The sequence below is a fragment of the Podarcis melisellensis genome, assembly GCF_964234715.1.
Source record: "Podarcis melisellensis genome assembly, chromosome: 17".
In the NCBI taxonomy this organism is placed as follows: Eukaryota; Metazoa; Chordata; class Lepidosauria; order Squamata; family Lacertidae; genus Podarcis; species Podarcis melisellensis.
In genome coordinates, this window is record NC_138534.1 from 10,145,229 (window position 1) to 10,160,765 (window position 15,537).

The following is a 15,537-nucleotide window of genomic DNA, read 5'->3' on the forward strand; positions in this document are numbered from 1 at the left end:
TCCACTTTCCAGGGAGACAGAGAGAGAAAGTGCTATGCATGGAAGAGTCCAGCAGTGAAAGGTGCTGGTATTTGGATGTGGGAGAGGGGGCATGAGAGTGTCTGTGGGTCCCTAAGCCAGCCACCTGCCTTGGAGGGGGCCCCAAGACACCACTTATTGGTGTCATCCTGCCACTGCCCTGAAAGCTCGAGGTAGGTAATAGAATATCTCAGAAACATTAAAATAGAAGTGATTTAAACAGCTCTAGCTCAGTCACCAAGTGCTTCTTAAACAGGGCCGTCTTAAGCATATCTGGCGCCCCGCCCCCTTTCCCAGAGTTGTCAACTTTTTTTAGGGCTGGAGGAGGTGGACAGCGGCTGGAGGGCGGCTCCTCCGGTGGGGAATGAGGTTGGATGCAGGGCCACCCAGCTCAGCTGGCTGCTTCGTGCCACGGTGGCCATGGCAGGCAGCACACTGAGCGAGCGGGCCTGTGGCAAGTGAGTGAGGGAGGGCGTGTGCGCCGCTCCCACCGAGCGTTGGCTCAGTTTTTTTCCTTTTATCCTTCTGGTGCCTCGCAGAATTTGGCGCCTGCAGGCTAAAAGGGAAAAAAACGAGCCAACACTTGGCAGGAGCCATGCATGCACCCTTGCTCAGCACGCTCATTCAGTGTTCCTCGGACTCTTGCCTGGCGCCCTCCAGAACTTGGTTCCCTGGTGCCCCGCCCCACTAGCCTCTATGGGTAAGACGGGCCTGTTCTTAAAGGACTCTGATGAATTTTCAGGAGAAGTGGTTCCATAAATGTCAAGCAGATGCTCAGAGCATGTTTGAAATACAGATGATGCTGTGGAGGGGGCAATTTCGTTCAGTTTTGGGCTGTGTGCAGGCAGTCATTTCTAGGGCAGAAATGGAAGCAAGGTCCTCCTAACCATTGCTGTGGCTGTAGCCCTGATCTAGCAGCAATGCCTTGATGACTGTAGTTGTGAGAGGGAATGCTTTTCCTTAATTGCACCTACTTCTTCCAGACCCAGAGAAGCCGGCACAACTTCTTTGGGCATTGCATGTATCAGTATAGAAGGGTGTGCCACTCATCACCAGCACTATTGTGGGTACCAGCCATGGTAGTATAAACATCTGTTGTGGTATATCAGGTTGTGCTCCCAGGGGCAGGTTTTGGTTCTTCCCAGATACTGCTTGAAATGTCTTAGAGACCTGTCAGACCAATTTGGACAGGGAGTATGGTGGGAGAGGGGAGAAAATAGCACACAGCAGGTAATGATAATTCTGCAGTGCAACTGAGAGATCTCTGGAAAGAATTTTCTGCACACAGTCGTAGTGATTGCAGCAGCTGTTAGGGATGAGGTGGTATTTTGAACTTTGTAGAACAAAATAATAATAATAATGGAAACAGTCCAACTGCCCTCCACTTACCCGCCCCCTTTTGACAGTTGCTGTGTTCCAGTAGCTGTCGTACTCTTTCTAACTTCTTTTTTCTTATTTTGCTTCTCTTTCAACTTTGCCATCTGCTTGCGGTCCTGCTGGCCTGATTTGGTAAGTTGGAGTGCACTTCTTGAAATTTTGTCTTGGGGAGCAGTGGTCTGGTTCATTTGTGTGTGTATTAAGGAGAACTACTTTCACCTTACAGTGGTACCTCGGGTTAAGTGCTTAATTAGCTCCGGAGGTCCGTTCTTAACCTGAAACTGTTCTTAACCTGAAGCACCACTTTAGCTAATGGGGTCTCCCACTGCTGCCGTGCCTTCGGAGCATGATTTCTGTTCTCATCCTGAAGCAAAATTCTTAACCCAAGGTACTAGTTCTGGGTTAGCAGAGTCTGTAACCTGAAGCCTCTGTAACCCGAGGTACCACTGTACAGGAATTGAGGTGGAGGCTTCAGGGGAGATTCTAGAACTGTAGCAACTGTATTTCAGGTGGGGTCACTGGTGCAGATTTTGTGATTTAACCCCAGGCAAAGATCACTAAAGTACATTGTGAACCCAGTGGTGATTGAGTTGGTTCTTTATGGACTCAATGACAGTGGGAACATGAATATAGGCCTCCTGGATCTCAAGCACCAGATTCACCCATATTGCATATGGAAGCCTCCAGGGAGAGAAGTGGTTGGGAATAGGGCAGGTATTTTGGTGGTTGATTTAGTAAGCCATGCTTACTGGGGCTTTAGAGTCAGCATTCAAGTTATCTGCCTGATTTGCGTCTCGGTTATCTTAACTCTTACCATGCAGATCACTTAAGAGAATGTTTGGAACATATTTCCGAGTTGGTTTTTATGGCTGCAAGTTTGGGGATTTGGATGAACAAGAGTTTGTTTACAAGGAACCCTCCATCACCAAGCTGGCTGAGATCTCTCACCGGCTTGAGGTAAGAGTTAAAACATCATTGAAAAGAGGTACGGATCAAGCATGAAGGTTGAGAGTCGGTTTGGTCATTCATGTCGTCATTGAAGTGCTTCTCATGAAGCATCCCTAAGCAATTTACATATACAACAGTTTTATATAAAAACACTTTTTTAAAAATAAATCACATATTGTTGTTTTATAAAAACAACAACAACAACAATAAATATAAAAGCAGTCTAAAACACAGTCACAAAAGCAATTTGTATCCGGGACAGAGTCCAACAAGGATAAAGATTTTGGAAGACTTGTTGAAAGAGGAATGTCTTCATCAATATTTTTATTTATTATCATTATTTATTATTCAGTTTATATACCACCCTTTATGAAAACGTCCCAGGGTGGTGTACAACATTGAAAATACATTGCACATAACATCAATTATAAAAAACATAACAAAAACATGGTAAAACGCATACTGACAGACAGCCTAATAATAAAATAATCATCATAATAACAGGCACCAAAAGGCTAATAGAGACGTAATGCAACATTTTCCTTGGGGGAAGTGGGGACGATGTAGGAGATGGACAGGTCAAAAATACCTGGCATAAATGTGCTGAGAAGATGCTGCTAGGCTTGGCTTTCAAGCACATGTATGCAGCTCACATATTCTACGTGCAGGGAACCCACAAGTTGTTGTTTAGATGACATCATCAGAGTACATGGTGGTCTACACGATAACAAGCAAAAAAGATAGATTCTGCTGCCCAGAGGCACTCAGATTAGACACTGAGGGAGGCAATGAAAGCCAGGGGAGCCAAGGAAGATAGAAGGAAAGATGCACTCAGCTCAGTTACATTTCCATGTGGGGATTCCATCATATGTGAAATAATAGCCTTTACTCTCAACTACCTGCAAGAGTTTACAATTAGTTGGGGTGGGATGTTCTGCTAATGTTTGACCCCTGTATTTGCATGGATTCAACCTGTCTCTTCTCCTTGTCTTGCCAAGATGGTACAGCAATTAACTTGGCTAAAGCAGTATTGAAGGAGGGAGGAAGCTGTGACTTACAACAAGCAAGACTCACACTCACTCCTACACACGCGCAACCCCTTCCCTTCACAATCCCTCTTCCCAAATGCTCCCTCGCTTTAACCACGGCAGCTGTGGCTTTTGGCAAAGGTGCCGCTCAGCTGTAGTCCAAGCAGAGCCAAAGGGAAGAGGCTTTGGAGTCAGCTCTGATGGAGGCTGCTGCCTGCTTTCTCAGGGCTGATTCATGGCACCTGTCCATGCAGATCGTCGTGTCCTCGGGGCTTTTCCCACCATTTACTCTGAGGACCAAGAAGAGCATATGTCTCTTAAAGGCATCCTTCCCTATTTGACAAAAGCATAGTTGTGGTAGGGTCTCCTTTGTATATCAAACTGAGCATTGGGATGTGGTATGGAAACTGAAAGCCTTGCTTGCCACACTCAGATGTTTTAAGTTATTTCTCACCCCCAGCTTGTGTCTGAGCTGGGAAGGGAAAGAGGTGGGCTTTCTGCCATGCACTCGCTTTGATAGGAAAAAGGACACCTACCTACCCCTTCTTTATACCCAAATTGGCTAGTGCACGTTTAATAAAACACACATACTGTATTTTTCGCTCTATAAGACACACTTCCCTCCTAAAAAGTAAGGGGAAATGTGTGTGCATCTTATGGAGTGAATGCAGGCTGCGCAGCTATTCCAGAAGCCAGAACAGCAAGAGGGATTACTATTCAGCGATCCCTCTTGCTGTTCTGGCTTCTGGGATTCAGAATATTTTTTTTCTTGTTTTCCTTCTCCAAAAACTACGTGCATCTTATGGTCTGCAACGTCTTATAGAGCGAAAAATACGGTAATTCTGGTTTGCCCTTCAGAAGCAAGCACAGAATAAGCCTCTCCGTGATAGCTGCGAGGAATTTTCCTTGGTCTCAGTGGCTGGAGAAGCCCGAATGTTCATCTCTGTCCCTTTTCTCATGCTCTGAAGAATTCCCCTGTATCCTTTCCCCTTTGCAGGAGTTTTACACTGAGCGCTTTGGGCATGAAATGGTAGAAATCATCAAAGGTTCCAACCCTGTGGACAAAGCCAAGCTGGATCCTAACAAGGTAGTTTTGCTCTTTATCATGTGTTGGGAGTGCCATGCATTAGCAAGCCAGGGACTAGTCTGCAAATTTTGTTGGGCTGGAATAACTAAAGGGAGGAGGGGGACTTCTGGCCCATGTGGTCTGGGATTGTGTCTCATGTTCAGCAAGAAAAGAGATCTCTACAAGATTTGATGCATGCTATTCCTTCTAGGCTAAATGGCCACCTTCCTTCTCCCAGCCCCGTATATCACAATTAAAACAGGCTCTTATTTCCCCACTACTTCCATAACCCTTGGCTTGTTCATAGGAAGCTGAAATTATGGCGTGACCCATGCCATAGCAATAGTTTTGGCAGCAGGTAAAGGCATTTTATTCCCGCAGACTGCTAAGGTCATTTTCATCTGCAATTCCTGCCGTTGTTGCATCCAGAATGAAGTTCCAGATAGTCGTGGCCACCAGCAGACTACTGAGAGCTTCACTCTGACTGCAGCCATTATAAGCACAGTCTGTAAAAATGTTGCCCTTCTTAAAACGTTGTGGGGACTGCCACTGCTGCAGTACCAGAGACATGGACCTGCAGTCCAGCCTTTGCAGCACCAAGGGATGCTTTCTGCCATAGTCCGTTGGCCCCACCCAGTGTGTTTGGTAGCTTAGATGACAGTCAGGACAAGCAGACCCCTTGTGTGGCAGAGGAGAATGAGGTGATGCTGCCCCAGCTTTCTACTGACTGCCCCTGCTGCCTTGTTGTCTTCCTTGCCGCAGGCATACATCCAGTTGACTTACGTGGAGCCATTCTTCGACACGTATGAGCTGAAGGATCGTGTCACGTACTTTGACAAGAACTACAACCTGCGCACTTTCATGTTCTGTACTCCCTTCACGCTGGACGGGCGAGCGCACGGCGACCTGCACGAGCAGTTCAAGCGCAAGACTCTGCTCACCACCTCCCACGCTTTCCCCTACATCAAGACCCGCATCAATGTCATCCACAAGGAGGAGGTACTCTGGGGTGGGGGGGGTGGAGGCATATGAGAATGGGGAACGGGGCTGCGGGGGCTACATTTCTCAGAAATAAAAAGTGTAGTTGTCAGGTGGTGGTGTGGTTGCTCGAGAGCAAACAGGCAGGACTCCAACCTGTCTTTTCCAGCTTTATTATTAGTGCAAACTATTCACAGTGCAGAGCGTCGCAAGTTCATGTCTGGATTAGTCGCTAGCAGAATCTGGGAGTAGCCAGTCCGTGTACCTCCCCCAGCATAACAGCCGTGTGACCCCCATCCTTCTCCTCCCCTCTCTGCGCCGAAACCTACTGTGCAGACTGGGCGCTGGCAAAGGGGTACTTCTCTCCCCTCCACTTTGCTCAGGCTCCGTGTTGAGGTTCTCCCTAGCATCTCCTGGTCTCTGCACCTCCTCCCCACTGGAACTGCTTCACAAGATCTTCGGAGGTTCCCTATAACACAACTGCCCTTCCACCTCTCGCCTCTGAGCTGATGGCAGTTCCCTGACAGTAGTGAAAAAATTCAGCTAAGCAAGAATCTTAAAAAAAAAAAAAACCAAAAGCACATTTTGAGTCCCTGAGCTTGTGAGCAATGCATTCCGCAATCTCAGAAACCAGAAAAACTTTGACATGTTTTCCAGTGGGGTGGGATCCAGCATTTCTGCTAAAATGTCTCTCCCTACTCCCCTTGTGAGACTGACAAAACTCATAATAAATAATAAACATTGCAGAATAAATTATAAAAGTGAAGCCATGCTTGCTTGCTTGCTTAGTTACTTACTTGTTTGTTTATATTTCATGGAATTTATTCACCACTTGATAGTAAAACAAACAGACAAACCTCAAAGCATAGTTCTTTAACTTAACACGCTGCTATTATTTTCTGCCATACAAATATTATGACTGTCTTTTGTTTCTGGTGACCAATACCATTATTTGTTGTTCATAATGTTTCATGTTACTCTTAATAAAGATTATATTACTAAGACAACAACAACCTTAAAGCAGTTTACCAAAGATAAAACAGTGAAATAAAGAAGAAATCGTAACTATACTTTAAAGCATACAAGAGTTAAAATATAAAACAGATTAAAATGACCTCAACTTTCTAAGCATGCGAGTCCCACGATCTGCTTGCTCATTATGCAAAATTCACTTATCGAAACACAATGAATCATGCCCAGACCTCGCTACGTGCATGGCTGATTCAGATATCTGAACAGCCGGAGTTCGCCATCTGCCTTGCTCGTTTATGCTTTCCTGGTTGGCACCTGCCATTTCCAGGCAGAAACCATGGAGCAGAGGCGGATTTAGGAGAGCGTGACCAGTTCAGTCACACTGGGTTCAGGGGTGCCACAAGGGGTTCTACAATTATGATGTGGAATGGAAGGCAAGAGGAGGTGGGGCCACTGAATTTTGGCATCGCACGGGGCACTGCTGAAATTTGATACCCCAAGGTTTGTCACTGCATGGAGGGAGCCAATGGAGAGCAAAATTGGACAAATCAAAATCAGGAGAGATTGGACTAATCAGTTTTTCCTTTGTCTTTCTCTTGCTAGTTGACTGCAGCCATTTTAGGAAGAAGCCATGGTAGGGAGGGGTAGAGAGATCACAGATTAGAAAAGTTCCCATAATGCTCTTATTATGTGAATGCTCAATTTCCTGGGAATGTATTGCATTTGCTAGGTGGGACTTGCATGTACAGTGGTACCTTGGGTTAAGTATTTCATTCGTTCTGGAGGTCTGTTCTTAACCTGAAACTGTTCTTAACCTGAAGCATCACTTTAGCTAATGGGGCCTCCTGCTGCTGCCGTGCCGTCGGAGCACGATTTCTGTTCTCATCCTGAAGCAAAGTTCTTAACCTGAGATACTATTTCTGGGTTAGCGGAGTCTGTAACCTGAAGCGTATGTAACCTGAAGCATATGTAACCCGAGGTACCACTGTACAGTATATACACTCAATTTGCTTAATTTTTGCAGTTTGCAGAACTGAGCCTTTTTTTTTTTTAATGCAGAATTTAGATTGGGCCCAGAATGTCTTGTTTGGGGTTTTATATGAATGGCACATGCCCATCTCCTGACGCTTCAGCTGTGTTTCTGTTGTTTGGTCTCTTCTCCCCAGATTATTCTCATTCCCATAGAGGTGGCCATAGAGGACATGCAGAAGAAGACCCAGGAGCTGGCCTTTGCCACCCACCAAGATCCACCTGATGCCAAGATGTTGCAGATGGTGCTGCAAGGATGTGTTGGCACCATAGTCAACCAGGTAGTTGCCCACGGAATGGGAATAAGTGATCAATTTGGGGGGAAAGGGAAGCTTCCAGCCAAAGTAGCAAACCCCTTGAGACTGTGGGTCAGCAGATGAGAACAGAAATTAATCCTGGGTCTGATGGGGGTAAGGAGTTCAGGTTAACACGGAAGTAGAGGGTAGGGGAAGGGAGCCTGAAAACAGGATGGAGACCCTTGATGCCATTGTGATAGCTAAGAGTGAGTTACTGAGTCAGAATCAATGTGGAGGGCAGTAGGAGGACTTCTCCTTGACCCCAAGCCCCTTGTGTTCCAGGGACCTCTGGAGGTGGCGCAGGTATTTTTGGCTGAGATCCCCGAAGACCCCAAGCTCTACCGACACCACAATAAGCTGAGGCTCTGCTTCAAGGACTTCACCAAGAGGTACTACACAGCACACCTGCCCTGAATCTGCAGCTTGAAATCCTTTTCCGCCTGTAATGCCCTTACATGGATATATCCACTCAATCTTGCTCTGCTTCAAGTGCCTTTTCGGAGAATTGAGGTTGCTTATTAGTACGTTTTGTTGTGGCTGCTGATGTCTGGCACCCTGCTGTGTTTAATTAAACACCCTGCCAAGAGCTTCCTGTCGCAATTTGAATCTTGTTGGATGCGAAGTTTCTGTTGGAAATTTAGCTTACCTTCTTTCCAGGAGAATTGAATGTCTAAATTTATGCTGAATGCTTTGAAAATGGAGGGCTAGGCTAAAAATTACTTCCTATCCCATTCCCACACATCAGCGATTGAAAAGGAAGGGGCTTTGCTCCTGTTTCGTTCTCTACTTTGATCTGTGACAAGTCCCACTAGTATTCACAGAATCATAGAGTTGGAAGGGATCCTGAGGATCATCTATTTTTTTTAAAAAAAGATATTTATTAAAGTTTTCAAAAAGTTATATAAAATAGAAAAAACAAAAAACAGAAAAAGCAAAAAGACATACATACAAAACACATACAACTAAAGTATAATTTCAATCCCTTATATTCATAAAACTTACTTTCCCGACCTCCTCATACCTCCCCTTTCTGTATTCCAATCTCTAATTAAATCAATTCAGCAAATCCTTCCCCTAATTTCTGTTTAACTTTTTATCTTTCTTTTCTTAATTACATAATCATTACAGCTAAAAAACCCTTAATTTCTAAATCAACATCGTTCTAACATTCAATAATCTTACAATGTTTCTTAAGATAGTCCTTAAATTTCTTCCAATCTTCTTCCGCCGTCTCTTTTCCCTGGTCTCGGATTCTGCCGGTCATTTCTGCCGGCCCATATAGTCTATAACCTTCATCTGCCAGTCTTCCACGGTGGGTAAATCTTCTGTCTTCCAATACTTTGCGATGAGTACTCTTGCTGCTGTTGTAGCATACATAAAAAATGTTCTATCCTTCTTTGACACCAATTGGCCAACCATACCCAGGAGAAGGGCCTCTGGTTTCTTCAAAAAGGTATATTTAAGTACCTTTTTCATTTCATTATAAATCATTTCCCAGAAAGCCTTAATCCTTGGGCATGTCCACCAAAGGTGAAAGAATGTACCTTCATTCTCTTTACATTTCCAACACTTATTATCAGGCAAGTGGTAAATTTTTGCAAGCTTGACTGGAGTCATGTACCACCTATAAATCATTTTCATAATATTTTCTTTTAGGGCATTGCATGCCGTAAATTTAATACTGGTGGTCCACAATCGTTCCCAGTCCTCAAACATAATGTTATGACCAATATCTTGTGCCCACTTGATCATAGCTGATTTAACTATTTCATCCTGTGTATTCCATTCCAACAGCAAGTTATACATTTTTGACAAATTCTTAGTTTTGGGTTCTAACAGTTCTGTTTCCAATTTTGATTTTTCCACCTGGAAACCAATTTTCCTGTCTAACTTATAAATCTCCGTTATTTGATAATAATGAAGCCAGTCTCGCACTTTATCTTTCAATTTCTCATAACTCTGCAATTTCAATTTATCCCCTTCTTGTTCCAAAATCTCCCAGTATTTCGGCCATTTAGACTCCATATTAAGTTTTTTTACAGCCTTTGCCTCCATTGGGGACAACCACCTTGGAGTTTTGTTTTCCAGCAAATCTTTGTACTTGACCCAGACAGGGACCCTGAGGATCATCTAGTCTAACCCCCTTCAATGCAGGAATATGCTGCTGTCCCTTATGGGGATCAAACCTGCAACCTTGGCATTATCAGCATCGCCCTGTAACCAACCGAGCCATCCAGCTGCATGATCTTGGTGCAATTCTTGTTGAGCGAGGGGGGTGGGAAAGTAGGATTATTTTTCATGAAGCTACCTCTTCCTTAATTGTAAATGCAGGGGGAGAGTGCTGAAAGCACCTGACGGCTGCCTATATTATATTTCTCATTAGACTAGTATCCTGCCCTTCACCTGAAATGCCCCAAGGCATCTTAGCAGAATAACAAAATACAAGAATCCAGAAAATCATTTAAAAACATTAAAATCAGTCAGTCCAACAAGAAAACCACAACACATCATCAGTAGAAATCAATATGGTGGTTTCACCAGCACCTTAAAGCATGAAGCTTGACAAAATGAGGGTGTTTTAACTGCCAGCATACTCAACATTACTTGAATCGGATAACATATATTCTGCCCCCTGCAACCACTTCCAGAGCAGTTTAATACCTGGTAATAAGAATGGCCACTCTTTTTTAAGAAGGTGGTGCCTTCAGAGAATATCCTGTAATTTTTAAGCCTCTGAATGCCTAAAAATACCATGAAGATGTTATTTATAGTTTATTAATGGTTCAATTGTCTGCATATCTACTCAGGCAAGTTCCATTGAGTTCAGAGGGACTTACTCTCAAGTAGGTGAGCATAGGATAGCAGCTTAAGAATCATCTGAGGAGGCTGAATGGTCCTGGCTCCCCTCTGTCCAGAGGATTGACAGTTCTAATTCCTGGTTGTGCTTCTCTTTAAACTAAGGAAATTTAGATGGTCTGCTTTTCAGCACTTTATGCCTGGAGTCTGTGCCTGGAGTGAGTGACAACTCCTTAAAGTCAGCCCTGAGCTGGTTCCACCACGAACCTCTTACTCGCTGCCAATGTGGTGTAGTGGTTAAGAGTGGTGGACTCGTAATCTGGTGAACCGGGTTCGCGTCTCCACTCCTGCACATGCAGCTGCTGGGTGACCTTGGGCTAGTCACACATCTCTGAAGTCTCTCAGCCCCACTCACCTCACAGAGTGTTTGTTGTGGGGGAGGAAGGGAAAGGAGAATGTTAGCCGCCGCTTTGAGACTCCTTCGGGTAGTGATAAAGCGGGATATCAAATCCATATCCAAACTCCTCTTTTTTTAGGTGTGAAGACGCCCTTCGCAAGAACAAGACGCTGATTGGACCAGACCAGCGGGAGTTTCTCCGAGAGCTGGAGAGGAATTACCAGCGCCTCAAGGAAGCCCTGCACCCGCTTCTCAACCGCAAGATCCCTCAACTCTACACCCCTCTGGCCCCCCATTCTGCACACAGGTGAGGTAAACTTTGTTGCGCAGATTCCGAAAAAGGCAGTGAGCAGAGACTCAGATCGAAGATGCTTCGATCAGACCACACAGGCAACTTTGGTGGTGACAGCTGCCAGGATTCCACTGGCCACCTACTCGTCCTTTTGGCCTCTGTCTTTCCCCCTTCAGCAAAGATCTTTATGAGAAGCCTAGAAGGGACTACTGGAGTTTCTCTGCAGACATGGCACCATCAACTGGAAGCATCTCCCTAAGCCCTTGTTCCGCTTCCCAGGGCAGGAAGCTTCTGTTGGGCTTTTGCCCGGAGGTCTGGAAAGAAAACACAGACTACAGCATGAGCTCCATACATTTCATTTTTATTTTTTTAAAAGGACATGCTCCTTCCTGAACCTGGAAGTCTATCCGTAATTTCTGCTAAATGTTGGTTTTATTCCTTTATCCCATTTATGTCGTTTTTGTTTGTTTGTTAGGAAAAGGAAGTTTTGGTCCCGGTCCTTGCTCTCAGCCCCTGGTCAGAGAGTTGGAAGGCGCCAGAAGGGCACCCCAACCAGCCTCTTAAGGCAGAGCCCAGGGCCATCTGCTCACCAGCACAGTGGGAAAAACCTCTGGGGTCCCCACAATCCTGTACACCAGTTCTGAAGGGCCGTTCCCCATCCCCCAAGTATACTGCACTGCGGCACATAGCCGGTGCAGACACTTCCTTCATGTGCATAGTTTCAGCCTAGCAGGTTTGCTAACCAGTGGCTATAACCATTAAGCCTATAGAAGTTGCTGAACTACAGCTCACGTCATCCTTGGCCATTGGCTATGCTGGTTTCGACATGGGAGTTAGATTCCAACATCATTTATCTGGAGGACCACCTGCCTGCCCACCCCACTCCAAATCTAAGGTGTAAATACCTTGGGGCTTTGACTCTTCAGTGGTTTAGACAATACTGAACTAAGCGGACCAGTGGTTTTTGAGCTGGCATAGGCAGCTTGCTCTGTACCTTTTAAAAAGGTGGCAGTTTTTTGGAAGCTGTTCTTCAGGCTTGACTAGTGTGGTTTTTATCCATTTAGGATGACTTAGATTTGGACAGTAAACGTGTACTGTCTTTTTATCTGCCTGAACCTTCAGGATGAAGCCATTTGCCATGCTGTTATCGTTCCCTCCCAATCCCCAGTTTCAGAACATGCTTTTTCTTCTTCTGAGTCTTGCGCTGTGCTTGTTTCCTTCTGCCAGAAACTCCTTCAGCAGACTGAGTTTGCGGAAGACTGAAGCCTAGAAAGGGAAGCCCCCGCTGGAACGGACCATCTGAAAAACTGCAGGGACCATTCGCGGGAGGGAACTACTGAGCCTTGCATCCCCCAGGGTTGCCGCCAAGCAGGAAGACAGGCTGCTTGCTCTGTTCTGGGAGGCCACCGCTGAGACTTGGAGTACCCTCCCGTGTCATTCCAGGATGTGGGCCAGTCGGACACTTCAAGAGGAAGGAGACATCTCTGTGGGAGCTGGCGGTGGGAGTGATCTGGCTCCCACATTTGTGCAGCTCAGGGCTGTGCCCCACCCTCAGGAAGCCTTGCAGTCCACAGCTTTCTCGATGAAGCACCCCAGCTGTGAGACCATCTGCAGATCCTCTTCCCTAATGAACTTGAAGATTTGCTTTTGCTCTCATGGGCCTTTGACTTCCACAAAGAATAGCCAGATTTGAAACTCTGGGTATGGTTGCAGTTGGAGGCCCACCCACTGTGGATTCTGTGTTGTCTTCTGTCTTGACAGCTGGGCTCAGCCCCAAAACTTAGGTTTCTCCCTTTCTCCTGATCTGTTTTTGACACTCCCCTTTTTGGCTACCAACCCCGTAGAGTTGCCAGCTATTTGTTCATGAATCAACAAGAATGACAGGACCAAGTTCTTGTTCCCATTCCTGACTGGAGAGGGTGGGGAGAGGAGAGAGAGGCAGTGGTCTCTGAGGTTGAGTTAGGGGGCTGAAACCTAGGACACTTGGGTTCACTTCCTCACCTTTGGAGGTGAACAAGTCCTCTTGCACTCAGAGCTTGATATGTCCACTCAGTGCTTGGGCTGACTCCATACTTCCTCGTCTCTTCCGTCCACCCCCTTCCCAGGAGATCCTGACTGTCGGTTTTTATGTAGCTGGTAACCAAGAGATGGCCTTCTGCCAACTGCCTTCTGGGACCCTCAGCTTCCTCACTTGCAGCACGGGCCAAAGACCCTTCCCTATTTCACATGCCTCTTGCTATACCCTTTTCGAGGCAGGGGCTAGTATTTGCACGCACACTTGATCACAGCAGTGCCTTCTAGAGTGAGCAGAGGAGTTCTGTTCCCCTCCTTCCGCCCCCAAAATGCCAAGGGGGAGGGGCTGTGTGTGCATTTGTTCGTTAAGAGGATGAATGAACTGTGAGCATCCCTCACCTTCGTCAGTGCCTCTCCCCACCTTCCCAAGCAAGCGGTAGTGAAGGAAAATCACCGCTGCAGGCTCACGTTGAGGTTAGACTTTGATCTCACTCTTATAGGAATGAACATCCTTCTCCTGGGGGAGTAGTGATTAGCCCCTGCCCATAGTGGCAGAGTGAAGTGTATTTGGGAGAAATGGGTGTATTCTGCTTTCTTTAACAGGGCGTGATTTGAGGATCGAGGGCAATGGCAAAATGCTCTTGTGTTTTTACTACTGGAGAGAGTAAATCCAGATTTACTTGAATGCAATGTGGAGCATTTCATCCAAATACATAGGATTAATCCAGACGATATTTCTGTATGGAATCCCTTGAGTTGGACTTTTTTTTTTCCTTGCTCAGTTTGGTGAAAGCAAAACAAGCTAGAACAAACAGATTTGTGTAAGCGGTGCTGATTCGGTTCCAAGTTTCTCCTTTTTTGGTTTTCGTAGATTCGTACAGGCACTGGACCAATCCAACAGGTGAAACTTCCCACTGTTTCTCTCCCTTGCTCAGTAACCCCCTTCACATAACCACCCAAATACCCTTTTTAAAAAATAAAAATAAAAAATGAAGGTTGGTGCTCTTTCCTAACAAAAGGAGCTAAGTGCTGGAGTTCAGTTGCTTACTTATAACCAAAGCTGCAACAGTTCGGATTCAAAATGTCATGTTTAAGAAATATCCTTCTCTTTGGATCAGAATTCCACTCCTGTTACCTTGCTCCAGGCCAGATATTCTGGACATGGTAAATGCTACATTTGTGCTATGGCCAGTCCAATGGTAGGCAGCTGAGATTTGATTTCTGTATGTTTTGCTCCTTGGTGGAGAAGTTTGTAAACATTTTATTTATAATGCCATTAAACAAAATCCAAAGAGACTGATTCTGTTCTTATTAATGAATAGGGTTGTGTCATTTGCTCACACTCAAGTCACCTAGGAATCTGTACTAGCTACAGTTGTGCCATAAACTTCAGAATACAAGAACTAATCCAAGAGCCTAGTGAATCCAGAGAACCCAACTTTCCATTTTTGAACTGGTCAAGTTTTAGGTCCTCATTGTTAGCAAGAACCCACGGATATGGGCAGAGTTTGCTTTGTGTTTTGAAATTTTAGGACACCCTTGGGATAGGGCTGCTGTTGTCCCCTAATCCCTGTTCCTTCTCTGTTTTGACAGACTTGTTTTTCTAACCACCGCAAACACCCTTTCTGCTGCCATTGACAAAACTCAATGGCTCTGAATCCAAACATTTATCAAATGCAAACACTTAACTTCGGCTGTCTGTATTTTCCAGGTGCCGACTGTGGCTATATTTCTAGTGCAGCCTTTTAGCCCTCCTGCACCAATGTTTCCGAATCACAAGTGCTGCCATGCCAAGGATGGGGCATTCAGGGGCCTAGAAAAATAAGCAGAGGAATTGTTTTGAGGAGAGGCATTTGTGAACAAGGAAGCCCAGAGAGGAGGAGGAGGAGGAGGAGGAGTATGAAGCAAAAAAACTAACATGGAAGAGGCATGTGTTATACAAAGCATTCCCAAGTACCACTTTAGTACTCTGCTGTCCAGGAAAAAGCAAAACAAAACAACATGGGGCAGGATGGCTGTCAGTTACAATGGGAAGAGCTTGAATCCCAAGGTGGAAGATCCAGCTTACAGAAAAGGTTTCCCAATAGCAGTGTGGGTTTGGTGCCCAGGTGCAAGGCAAAGGTGTAGCTGGTGCTCAGTGGGGCCTTGTTTGCAGGCCATGGGTTGGTTTTGCAATTGTGCCTGGGCTTCTGCAAACCATCTGGCCAACAAGCTAGTGAAAGAAGAGAGTGATGGAAGAGTTTAGCCCAAAGATAAGTGAGCCATATGAAATCCCACAGGAGAGTGCGGGAAGTAGTACCTGCTGTCTTGCAGTAACACAGGCAATT

At 45.5% G+C, this 15,537-nt stretch overlaps 1 protein-coding gene across 4 annotated transcripts in view; it reads left to right on the forward strand.

Annotated features, from left to right (window-relative positions):
- Positions 1-13,989, forward strand: part of DOCK6 (dedicator of cytokinesis 6) — a 100,629-nt gene extending 86,640 nt beyond the window's left edge. For all 4 annotated transcript variants that reach the window (XM_081893625.1, XM_081893626.1, XM_081893627.1 and 1 more), the window contains 7 exons: positions 2,227-2,352; positions 4,369-4,458; positions 5,200-5,436; positions 7,554-7,697; positions 7,995-8,101; positions 11,045-11,212; positions 12,425-13,989. In XM_081893625.1, the coding sequence (XP_081749751.1) occupies positions 2,227-2,352; positions 4,369-4,458; positions 5,200-5,436; positions 7,554-7,697; positions 7,995-8,101; positions 11,045-11,212; positions 12,425-12,467 (915 nt within the window). In that variant the 3' untranslated portion in view covers positions 12,468-13,989. The remainder of the gene's footprint in view (positions 1-2,226; positions 2,353-4,368; positions 4,459-5,199; positions 5,437-7,553; positions 7,698-7,994; positions 8,102-11,044; positions 11,213-12,424) is intronic.
- Positions 13,990-15,537: the final 1,548 nt, after the last annotated feature.